The sequence below is a fragment of the Lathyrus oleraceus genome, chromosome 1 (assembly GCF_024323335.1).
Source record: "Lathyrus oleraceus cultivar Zhongwan6 chromosome 1, CAAS_Psat_ZW6_1.0, whole genome shotgun sequence".
NCBI classification, from domain to species: Eukaryota; Viridiplantae; Streptophyta; class Magnoliopsida; order Fabales; family Fabaceae; genus Lathyrus; species Lathyrus oleraceus.
The window spans coordinates 68139056-68151343 of NC_066579.1; the positions used below are offsets into that span (position 1 = coordinate 68139056).

General features: G+C 31.8%; 2 protein-coding genes across 2 annotated transcripts; one reads left to right on the forward strand and one right to left on the reverse strand.

Annotated features, from left to right (window-relative positions):
• The first annotated feature begins 418 nt into the window (after window positions 1-418).
• LOC127115697 (carbon catabolite repressor protein 4 homolog 5) lies at window positions 419-5954 on the forward strand. The gene is made up of 14 exons (XM_051047173.1): window positions 419-710; window positions 1228-1391; window positions 1600-1665; window positions 1760-1812; window positions 2044-2125; window positions 2373-2419; window positions 2777-2864; window positions 3472-3564; window positions 3664-3696; window positions 4281-4378; window positions 4622-4757; window positions 4967-5052; window positions 5135-5219; window positions 5404-5954. The coding sequence occupies exons 1-14, from the start codon at window positions 545-547 to the stop codon at window positions 5488-5490; spliced, it is 1284 nt and encodes a 427-aa protein (XP_050903130.1). The 5' UTR covers window positions 419-544; the 3' UTR covers window positions 5491-5954.
• A 586-nt stretch (window positions 5955-6540) lies between these two features.
• Window positions 6541-7953, reverse strand: LOC127115708 (uncharacterized). The gene is made up of 2 exons (XM_051047181.1): window positions 7730-7953; window positions 6541-7556 (listed from the first exon to the last, which is right to left on the reverse strand). The coding sequence occupies exon 2, from the start codon at window positions 7506-7508 to the stop codon at window positions 6852-6854; it is 657 nt and encodes a 218-aa protein (XP_050903138.1). The 5' UTR covers window positions 7509-7556; window positions 7730-7953; the 3' UTR covers window positions 6541-6851.
• Between the last annotated feature and the right edge of the window lie 4335 nt (window positions 7954-12288).

A 12288-nucleotide genomic window follows, 5' to 3' on the forward strand; every position in this document is an offset into this window, starting at 1 on the left:
AATTTATAATATTTTATATATTTATTTTTGAAAGATGAAATTTTAACTGTTAAATTTTAAATTTCTAATAACGAATGCCGTAGCATTTTCCTTAAATTATTATACACAAAAAAGAATCATCATATTTTTTTTTTTTGGATCCACTAGAATATTGATGATTCAATAAACAAACATTAACTTTTAAATTAATTAATATATTTAATCTCATTATTAAAAAAAACCTATTCTATCCATATAGATTGAAATGACTCAATTTATGGGTAGTGTACAATATCTACCCAATTCAAAACACATAAAAAATGTTAATATAATAACTTTTAAATTAATATTTTAATTAATATATATTCTTTTATTTTATATTAAAAAAATGTATTTTCGATATTGCCAAGTACAAAAAATATTATTCATTATTTATTTTAGAAAATAGCAAAATAGGAGTGTGTTTAACGACATCGTATCCTAAATCAACCACCAGCACCCGTAGCAAGTTTCTAACCCTAGTTCATCACACGCGCCGCCGTCATTCTCTACTCCGGCCGGTAACATGGTACGTCGCAAACGGGAAAGTCTTCCACCGGCGATTTCAAGAGATGATTATCCTTCAAAGCGTAGAAGACATTCTATGTTCGAAATTTCGGCCTCTAATCACGGAGTATCTTCTTCTTCTAGAAAATGGGTTTTCTCCTCCGAAAATTGTTCTGATTGCACGGGTTAGAATCACAGAAAGTTATCTACTCGTTGAAATATTAGTTAATTTTGAGTTTTATTTTACTCTGAATTTTGCATTCAATTGTGATCCATGTTTTCTGCTTTAAAGTTAATTTTGTTTTGTTTTTGAGCATTAAGTGTGTTAGATTTCTCTGGTTGAGAGTTAAATGTGAGAAACAAAAATGTATTATTTAATTTAAAAAATGTTTTTTAGTATGAAAAATAATTAGAGAAAGTGAGATTGTGATTGGTATATTAGAGTGTAATTGAGTGAGGATAGTAGATAGTTAATTTTGAAACAAATCTTTGGTACTAAGTAGCATTGCTGTAAGGTTTTGAATTGCAGCTGTGCTGAGATTGTTAATGTTGCATCGAAATGTGGTTGATTTGTCTGTGATAAAGATGGGTAAAGATTTCTCTGTATTTTGGAGCTTGTGATTAAGTGTTTGTTATTTAGACGTTAGAGCAGATTGTGTTTTACTCGTGTTTACTATTTTGAACTGTTTCTCTGTCTTGCAGATACGATTGTAGTTGTTTCATACAATATACTTGGTGTTGAAAATGCATCAAATCATATGGATTTGTATTCCAATATTCCACGACGTTTCTTGGAGTGGGGAAGACGCAAGAGGCTTATACTTGACGAGATTAACGGCTATAATGCAAGTATACTCTGTTTTCAGGTAGTTTAATAATCTCTCTGTGTTGTACATTGCATAGCACAGCTTATTATGTTATTACAAACTTAGAACAATTTTACATTCACCATTTATTGTTTAGATACAAGTTATGCATGTATTCTAATGTTAATGCCAGTCGGCACATAATTGATTTCATGCATCCTAGAATTCAATTGTCAATAATTGATTTCTATAAATCCTATGTCTGCAGGAGGTTGATCATTTTGACGATTTAGATGATCTTTTTCAGAACAATGGCTTCAAAAGTTCTTACAAGGTAAGTTATATACATTTGAATGGTCATATATGTTTTTAATGTCCAAATATTAATCAGTTTTCCTTACCGGGGTTATTATTTCCATTTTTCTTAGGCTCGCACAGGAGAAGCAAACGATGGATGTGCTATATTTTGGAAAGACAAATTGTGGGTTTGCATTTCTAAATCATTAGATGATAAGGCTTTTGTATCTAATGTTCATTTGTTTGATATCTTACATTTGTAACCTTTGACAACAAGTAAGGCAGTCGCATAAGTATTCCTGGATACAAAGGAATGCCAATGGGTCAAAGATTTGCCAGTTGTAGAACATAGAAATTGATAAATAGAGTTCCAAATTTGGTCTAAATGCAGCATATTTTCAAACTTCGAATGCAGATTCAGTCTTTTGCATCAAGAAGATATAGAGTTCCAAAAGTTTGGTCTGCGTAACAATGTTGCTCAGCTTTGTGTTTTGGAGGTACATAAGGCTTGTTTTTATTATTTTAATTTGTTTCCTACTTGTCGTGTTTTATATTTGAGCTGTTGTCTTTTATTAGATAAATTTGTGATCTGTTATTCAAATTGTTTACCCTTGATTAAATTCTGTTTTACCTAGTACTATTTTTATATACTACTATGCATATGTATGTTCTTGTTGTATTAGACTAATTATCTTAGGTTTTGTTTTATATCTCATTACCCTTCATTGCACCATTTATTTACAGGTAAACAATGATAATCCAGAATCTGACACATGTAAACTAACATCAGAGTAAGTTTTATGCTGTCTAAAATGGGTAATGTGAACACAAATTATCTGTTGTCTTTAACATATCTTTTCATGTAATATTTGGGATGTTTATATCAAGTATCCTATAGTGCTTACTTGCATATGTATATTTAGTTATTGCATACCAATATTTACTGCAATTTCTTACTCTTCTGATAACATTCATTTTACCACTAAAGTTTTGCTGCAAAGGTGGTTGGAAATGAAAATATTCGTAAGAATAAAATATACGATCATGCATGCAGTCATGCACATATTGACACACGCATGGTGCCTATTTCATGACCATGTAGTTTTAATATTTTCTATTTCGTGACTGAGATTGATCTAAATCTGTAGGAAACAATCCACCAGAAACAATAGATTTGTAATAGGAAATATACATGTGTTGTTCAACCCTAACCGTGGTGATATCAAACTTGGCCAGGTACTTCTTAAATTTTTTACTAGCTGGGTAGCTTTATACTTATTGTTGTATTTGTAAGTATGAGGAGTGCTAGGAGCACACTTTCTAACACTCTTTTATTAGTTATATAAGCCCTACCAAATCATGCGAGACCCGTATAAATTTTAACCTATAAAAATAGTGTGTTGAAAAGTGTGTTGTTAGCATTATTCTTGTACGCATTTGTGCTTGTGCTTGTGACTTTTTCCCTTAGGGTCTGTTTGGGAGGTGGATTTTGGAGGGTTTTAAAGGGCTAGATCTATATATTTTTGAAATTTTTCTAAAAAATGAAAGAATATTATGATATTTGATCATATAACAATCCAATCACACTTCATTCATTTTTAGAAATATTTTATAGTTTGTTCTATTTAGGAAAGAAAAACAAGTCGTCCCCTCCCAAATCCCTCTCTCAAACAGACCCTTAAGTTTTAAATGTTCTTTTCTGGGCTGGGGTTGGTGCAGACTGCAAACCATTTTGGCCCACTCAAACGATTTGACTGTCTATAGTTAATTAATATAATTAATTAAGTTGTCTAATAATTTATTGTATTGATTTTGGTAACTTGGCACATGACATAATGGACAGGTCAGACTTTTAATTGATAAAGCTTACAAGTTATCACAAGAATGGGGAAACATCCCTGTTATTTTAGCTGGAGATTTAAACAGTGTGCCACAGGTAAGGTTATCAGTACTAAGCTGGTTATCAACGTTGAGATTTTTTTGTCGAGTGTGCAGTTACTTCATTGCTTCTATTTTTTTGTTCTCATGTTGGCAGAGTGCAATATATAAATTTCTGTCTTCATCAAAGGTGAGTTTGGCATATCCTCGTCATGGTACATTCTCAAGCCTAAAAGCTTTATTTTTTGTGCTGCATATGAGAGAAATTTGAGTATATGGACAGAATCTCAGACCTTGAGTGAGTAGTTTATTTGTGTTTCGATTATAGTTAGTAAAGGGAACAGAAAGGGAAAAAAGGAAAGAACAGATTCCCTAATTTTTTTTGTTTGGATTATAGGTAGTAAAGCCTTCAATAGACGATTTGCTTAAAAATGTGATTTTCATTATAATAAACAAAGACAATAATAGCTTCTGCTTTTCTTAAAATCTCAAAAAATAAATACTAAATCAATATCATTTTTTTTATAATTTGTAACAAACGGCCATATTGTTTTTTTTTTGTTGCAATAAACGGGCATATAGTGCTGTTCCTTTCCCTTATTAATCTTCCAAACCAGGGAAAGGTAGTTTTATTCCAGTCTGTTCCTCCTTATTGCATTTAATTCCATTAATGAAAAAGCATCCAACACAGTTAGGGGTAGATTTTGTTGTTTGTGGGGTAGTGACCATGAAAATTTCATAGTATTTATTAAGTTAGTGCACTATTTATTGCAGTTAGACGTCCAATTACATGATCGCAGAAATATGTCAGGACAGCTCGAAATCCGGCCCAATCACAGATACTTCAGATCAAAGATTGGTGATGATGCTAGGTTGTTTTTGAGTAAAAACTTTTATTTTGAGTTACAATATATGATATATGATACAACTTCACCTCCCTGCCTTCTCCTTAGAAACATGGCAATTAGCAATGATTTATCATAAAAAAAATTTTATTGCTCTGAACGCACAGTATAATAGTATTTCCATCATCATAATTTTCCTTGTAATCCTTGTTCACATACGTTATATGTTTGGTATTCTATGATAATTACTTGGGTGTGTATCTGGTGCAGCATTTCAATGTCTGTTTCAAGGCAAATGCTATACAAATGGAGTGCGGAAGAACTAATCCTTGCAACTGGCACAAAAGGAGTCACTCAACTTCAGCACCAGCTCAAGCTCCGCAGTGCTTATAGCGGCATTCCTGCTGTATGTTGTTTGAATCTGCGAGCTGTATTTCTAAATTCAATCCAACATCAACATGATAATTACATATTTACAATAATCTATTTCTGCAATTTTCTTTTTCTTATGCTTAAGATTATAAGTTTATCCCTGATATTATGATATGGGAAACTCCTTGGAATTTTTTTATGGGATATTAAGACAATGGTGATATTTCCCACGTCATGTAACAGGGAAAGCTTAGAACAAGAGATGATATTGGAGAGCCCTTGGCAACATCATACCACTCTAAGTTCATGGGAACTGTTGATTATATCTGGTAGTTACATCATTCCATTACCAAACACCAAAAAATTGTTTGAATTTGCAAACTTTCCGTTACTGACGTTAGTGGTAAGCAGGCATTCCGAGGAACTTATCCCGGTCAGAGTTCTTGAAACCTTGCCCATTGATATTCTTAGAAGAACTAGAGGGCTCCCTAACGAGGTACTCTACTTAAAAGTATTTAATTTCTTTTCTTTTTCAAATTATTATCCATATTGACGTGTTGGTGTTATTGTCAGTGCTGTATCTGTATCTGGGTCATTGTTTCATAATTTGCATCAATGCATATGTATTTTGTTCCATATTGTATTATCAATATCTTATATGATCCTGTTGTTCCCTGCAGAATTGGGGAAGTGACCACCTTGCCGTCGTATGTGAATTTGCCTTTGCAAAAAGTGCTGAAAGTTCTGATTCTTGTGATCTTCCCTAGAGTATGTATGAAACCAGAACCTTAGGCTGATTGAAAAGTATGAAAATTGAGGAGAGTCCAGTCATTTTCTGTTTCAAGACCTGTTCTTGCACTGCTCATTCTTTCATCATGAGATCAAACTTCAAATTGCTTCTTGATAATTCAAAATGAACATGTTGCAACAGATCTGCAAGGTAACAACCTGTTGCGAGGTTCAGAGAAAAGTTGGTACATATCCAAAATAACTATGTTTCAGAGACTAATTATGTATCATTATCACCAATCTTTTGTAAGGTTTTCTCAATAATTGCAGTACCCTTAGGTAGGAACTAAGAATTGTATTCTCCATAAGTTATTTCAATCATTTATCAATCCATGTGAGTTGTTTCTACCATGCTTTTGGGAGAAATGTGTATATGTTGTAGTTTAGCTACTGATATAGTGGAAACAACTTTTTTTTAAGTGTCTATTTGTTTGAATGGTTACTTGGTTAGTCACATAATGCTTATGGCTTTTTCTTGTGAGCACAATTTCTAAAAAAATATTATCTTTGTTTGGTTCGACTTTTCTTGGGACAAATGATGAGTTTCAGACTCCTATAGACTCTGAATTGGTTATTTTCATGCCAAGATGTTTAATGCTAATACGTATGTTTATTGTCTAATTGCAAGAGATCAATTGTACAAATTGACATTGTCATCCACCCTTTGAAAAGGAATAAACGAGAATGTTTTAAATGATTCTTCCTTAGTTTAGCTTTCTTGTGTTAACGTGAAAGGGGAAAACACTAGCTAATTTTGTTTGTTTGAATGAGACATATCTTCCTTGTTCTTGTCATGCTTTTCCTTTTACCTATGCTTTAATTTTTTGTTTTGTTTTCTTTTCCATTCATCAGCAGTAACCAAAACAATGCAATGTCTTTTGAAAGTGAAAAACAAAAGGAAAATACAACATCTATGTAGACAAATATGAAGCAAATTCAAAATCTCATGTTTACTATTTTACATTTGAAAAACTCAACATGTCAATAGAGACTAGAGAACAAATCCTTAACAAATAAACTATGCTCATTTTGTTTGCACATACATGCTATGTAATTATAGCTATCAATTTTACACTACCACAATAGGTATTTTCTCACTAAGTTTGTTGCGGTCACAAATTCACGCATTCATGCCATCAGCATATAGATAATTGTTGGATTGAAATCGGGTTGGACAAAAAGCAAACAAATTTTATCTTTCTATAAGATATCAAATTTGAAATCTAGACCGGACTATCTTTGTCCAATACGTGAAAATGCGTCCGGCAACAAATTCAGATTAGGAAAACAGATGTATGGCATTCCATCGGATTATCTGTAGAATAGATAAATGCATATTTTAGTGGCAATCCCAATTAGGAGTTTCATCAAACCAATCTAGCTCATGATCATTGAAATCACAATCAATATATGGAAGAATGCTACCACCTTCATCATTTTCCACCTTCCACATAGAGCCACATTCAATTTGATTATCCAACAAGTTACAAAATCCATCACCAAGCCACATTTCCATTTCATCCAAAAAATGAAGATCCTGACAAGCCAATGATGCCACATTTGCCTCCTCTAGCAAATATAGAAATGAGTTATCTTCTGTATTACAAACTCCTTCCACTACCTTTCCTCTTTTTCCATCACCTCTTAACTCATTGACATTACTTTCTTTGACCGAACCATTAATGTCATTAATATCCTTTGCAGGTTCTGTAGCTGTGACAGTGACATCAAGCACAGATGATGGAGATGATTGAAAAAAATCTTCCAAAGCATTCTTCTTATTCTCATAATCTAAGGTCATAAATGGAACAAAAATTTCCTTCACAATCCTCTTAGAACCATCTAACTGATACTCATTTCTCAAAAACATATCTTCTTCTTCACTTGAATAATCTGTAGCATAAGGATCACTATACAAAATTCTAACTTTCCTCATTTTGTTCATCATGTTTTTCTCTTCAACTTGAACTCTCTCTTTTCCTCTCTTAGATTTCATTGCATGCTAATATCTTCTTTTTCAGTGGATTAAACCACAACCCAAAATCTGAATAAAGAAAATGAAACAAAATCTAAAAAAGGGTTGGAAAGATCAAGAAATTTTCGATTATCAAGAGTGGAAAAAATGAATCTTTTTAAGTAAAAAAATGATAAAATAAACTCTAAAAAGTATGAAATGTGCTAAGAGATATATAGGTAAATAACTAAATATACACATACCATTTTGATTTAACACTCATGCATAGGTTTGACATAGTTATTGTGTGTCTCTAATCAAGTTGTTGGAGTTGCATGCAAGAGGCACAACAAGAAGCATAGAGAAGAGACATAGAAAAAACATTAAGCATATTCAAACCTCTGAAAACATATATGCAGCTTTCACTCTTTTTTCTGCAGAAAGTGTTTACTTTACAGTGTGGAGAAGAAATGAAGGACAGAGAAACTATTGTACTTGTAAATAAATAGACATAGAATAATATTAGATTGAAACTGTCTTTAAAAATAGTGTATGTGCATGTTTTTCATTGTCCACTTCTCAAAAGACCGAAGATATTAGAGAGTATTTCTAGTGTTTCAACAAAAGAGTTGTAGGTTTATTAGAAAACTCATAAATTTCATAGATTAGATGTAGTTGAATTTAAGTGAATACTAATTTGTTGATCTTCTTTCCATTTAAACCAATTTGAACTATTTTACTGATTTTGAATTAGCAAATTGTTTTTAATTTCAGCATCTATAAAAGTGTTCTTGGTCACAAATAGATGATGTTCACAATAAAAATTTCAACTCATTTTTAGATTTAAAATTTCTTTTGGATAGTCTCTTTTATCTCTTTCTACCATTTTTCTCCTTTCACTTCCCGCTCTCCTATTTGAATTTTGAGATCCATAACTAAATCCATCAATTTATTTTGTAATTTATGTATCTATAATAAAATATGTTTGATTTATTTGTACAATAATAATCAAACAAGACATCCATAAATCAATTCATAGTTAGATTAAGTGAAACAATTATTATGTCTTTATATTAGATAGGTTAATGTAGAGAATTCATTCTTTCCATTTAAATTCTTTTATAAAAAATAATTGTTAACATTTTAATTTTATGCGTTTTTTTTTTCACAACACACCTCAGTTTGTAGAGAGAAAAGCTAAAATTTCTAGGGTCGAAAATATAGAATGTGAAGTATGGCAATCATCTAGCTCTGCTAAGGGGATGTCGTCACAAGGTCAGGGATCTCGATCTCATGGCAGACTCCAACCCCATGCATCTGCTCCTGCCGCATCCGAGGAATTTCTTAGAGGCCCTTCAGACATGTCATTTTCCCATTATATGAAGGTCATGTTGTTGCTCTAGTTTAGAATAGAGAGGTAAACCAAATATTTATTTATGATTTTAAACATATGATTTATCATTTTTATATTTACATTAATCATTTGATGCTAAGACATTAATTTTTAAAGTTATGTGAAACAGTAAAGTGTATTAACTATGGTAGAAAGATAGCACAACTGGAGCAATATGATGAATCGTTGTTCCATCAAGTATTGCTAGCATCTCGAGTGAAGGATGTTTGTAGGTCTAATTTATGTCTACCTTTGTGGAGAGATAACACTCAGAGACATAGTAATTTAATCTGCACATTAGTGAGATAGATATCACTTTAGACGACGTATCGTATATCCTACATCTTTCTATCCCAAGCACATTGTTATATCACTCTACTATTCAAAGATCGGAGGCACTAGGCTTAATGGTTACACACTTAGGAACTAATTTGGTTAAGGCATGGAAGGAGATTATCAGTACACACATAACACATGCATAATTTTCATTTTTAAATGATAGTTACGGGAGACATTTTACTGCCGTTGTGACTCGTACGAGTGATGATGCACAAGTTTCTTATCACAAACGATGTGCATTGATGACATTTTTCTTGTATTTAGCTAGAACAATCATATTTGTGGAAAAAGTGTGTACCTATATGGATGTTATCTATATTAGTTACTTCATAGACCTTGAGAGAATTCACAAGTATAACTAGGAAGCATCTTGTTTGGTTTACTTATACTCCAAACTAGATGAAACAAGTCATTGAAAGACAAGACAAATGTTAAGAAACAAATTTCCCTTTGAGGATATATACATACATGTAGCCTATTAATTTTATAACATTTTTTAAATTTTCGTATATAGATACTAATGAATTTTATCTATATCATTTTTAGGGTTGGATCCTCTAGAATTTTCCTGAAATTATCGAGTGACAGATTGTTGCTGACTACGACAAATAATTGCCTCATATTTGCTTGATTAATCCATACAGAGGGGATTCGTCGAATGAACCTCGTAAATAAGCTATTGACCATTTTTTGTCGGAAGATATATATTTCACTCCATACGGTGAACACTTTAGACACGATCTTTAGAGGAAATATCTCGGTACTTTAGATGGCTGAATTATAGGTCTCAATGTGTTCACATCTACCTGAGTGGGCACTGGGAAGGTTTAGGTATTTTATGATATCCCTAGGGATCCCACATTAGTTGTGTCTGATACAATACATTATAGAGATATTGATGAGATATTTGTGGAGTACCATGAGCATTTGATATTAGATGATTTACGGAGTGTGCCAACTATTAATTCATAAATTACGATATACACTTACATACAATGGTATTATAGAGTTTCCCACATGTATATGATGTCGGTGTTAGATCAAGAGATCTTAGAGGAGAAACATGCTAGGGCATACCATGACACAAATGTCTTTCCTAGATGTCCACTAAACTCGAGGGTTCCATTGCTAGAGGAAAGTTACAAGAAGGTGCCCTTGTTTAGGATTCAATACAATCGAGGTTAAAAGAGGCACATAGTGCTCTTTAGTATATAAGGCAAACGAGGAACATGGGTGACTGACGGACTCAATAATTAGACTCTTTTATAAACCATTTACATTTTTGAAAATATTTTGAGTTGTAATTTATGACATTTCTCTTAGGAATGTCATAGGAATATATGGTTATGAATTAACTTATTCTAAATAATTGATATTATGTATAATATATTGTTTTATATGTTTAAATAAAGTGACTTATGTATGTTAACTTTTAATTATATTGGTGTAAACAGAACAAGCATTGTTGTTACAATATAAGATTTATAGTTGATAAAAGGGGTTATCAGGATATAAAATCTGAATACATAAGAAAAAAATTTGTTGTCTAAACATGGTTATAGTTGATTTAGGGGTTTGTTCAGATAATATATTCAGAAAAAGCCTAAGCAAAATATATTGTCTAAACATTGTTATTAGTTTAGTAAGGGGTTTGTCATAATAGTATTATTTGGATAAACTGTGTGCAAAACATGGGTTTTCGTTGAGTTAAGGGTTTTCCCGGATAGTAATATTTGATAAACTCTGCGTGCAAAATATGTTAGATAAACATGGTTATTATTTGAGTTAGGGGTTTGTCAAAATAGTATTATCCAGATAATCTGTGTGTGCAAAATATATTGGATAAACACGGTTATTGGTTAAGTTAGGTCTTTGTTTGTCAACTCAACAAAAACTGTCATATTCACTTGCTACAAGATAACCCATTTCAAAGAAACATGTCCATTTTTCACTCGATGATGGAAAGCAAAGTTTACCAAGAATTAGAGCTTTAAGAATATCATTGTATTGTTTTTTATTCTCGTATAACCTTGTATAATCTTCCATATGAGAAGTTAACCTCTATTCAGAGTATGACAAATAATTAGATGAATTCCCCCTACTTATTAAAGATGGAACAATGCTAAGTCTGTAATTACCATCATCAGAAACATCTATAATTTTATCAATGTATTTGTGCATAAAAACATACATCTCCTCAATGTGTTTTATTTATGGTAAAGGTAGGGAATGTGAGAGTTTGGTGATGCGAGCACCCATACTATAACTTTTTTTTGGATTTTGAAATAGGAGAAGTATGATGAACTAAGTCGACATGCTCAAATAATGATGGTAGCCACTTGGTAGAATTGTCCCTAGAAGTTGTTTGACCTTCTTTGGAGTACCCTTGGTTTTCACCGGTTCCATGTGTTGTTTCATATTAGTGGTTTCTTAATAGGTTATCTTGCACATCTCCTTTTTGATATGCAATTTTATGTTATAATCAAATTTCATAAATATTTATTGAATAACCTCTCATTCTTCCGTAATAGAAGTTGTTGACCAAGTTACTCTAAACATAAGAGAATGGTGAATTATATTATTAGAAATTGAAAAATAATTTATACAAATTTTGGTCTTTAAAACAATTATTTTTGATTTGATAAACACACAAAGATATGGAAGCGAAAATATAGAAATAAGATGGATATGATGAGAGATATGCAGCAAAAATACAATAAATAAAGAGATAATGGATAGAGAGAATGCATCAAAGATTTATACATGTTCAACCTAAAAATTTGGCGTAGTCTTGTCCCTAAGAGTTTATTCTTAAGAGTTCCACTAAAAAATCATACTTGAGATTTTACAAGATCAGTCCACAAACCTTCAACAACAAATAGAGTTTTTATACTGCCTTAGCTCAAGAACCAACAAAAAAGATTTCACATAGGCTTAAATCAGGAACTAACAAACAAGACTTTGCTTAGGAACCAACAAATAGAATTTAAAAAGATAATTCACAAGATAATCACACTCTTGACTAAAGAAGATTAAGCACAACACTAGTTACAAAAAAAAAACTTTCAAAAGGGCTTTTCAATCTTTAAG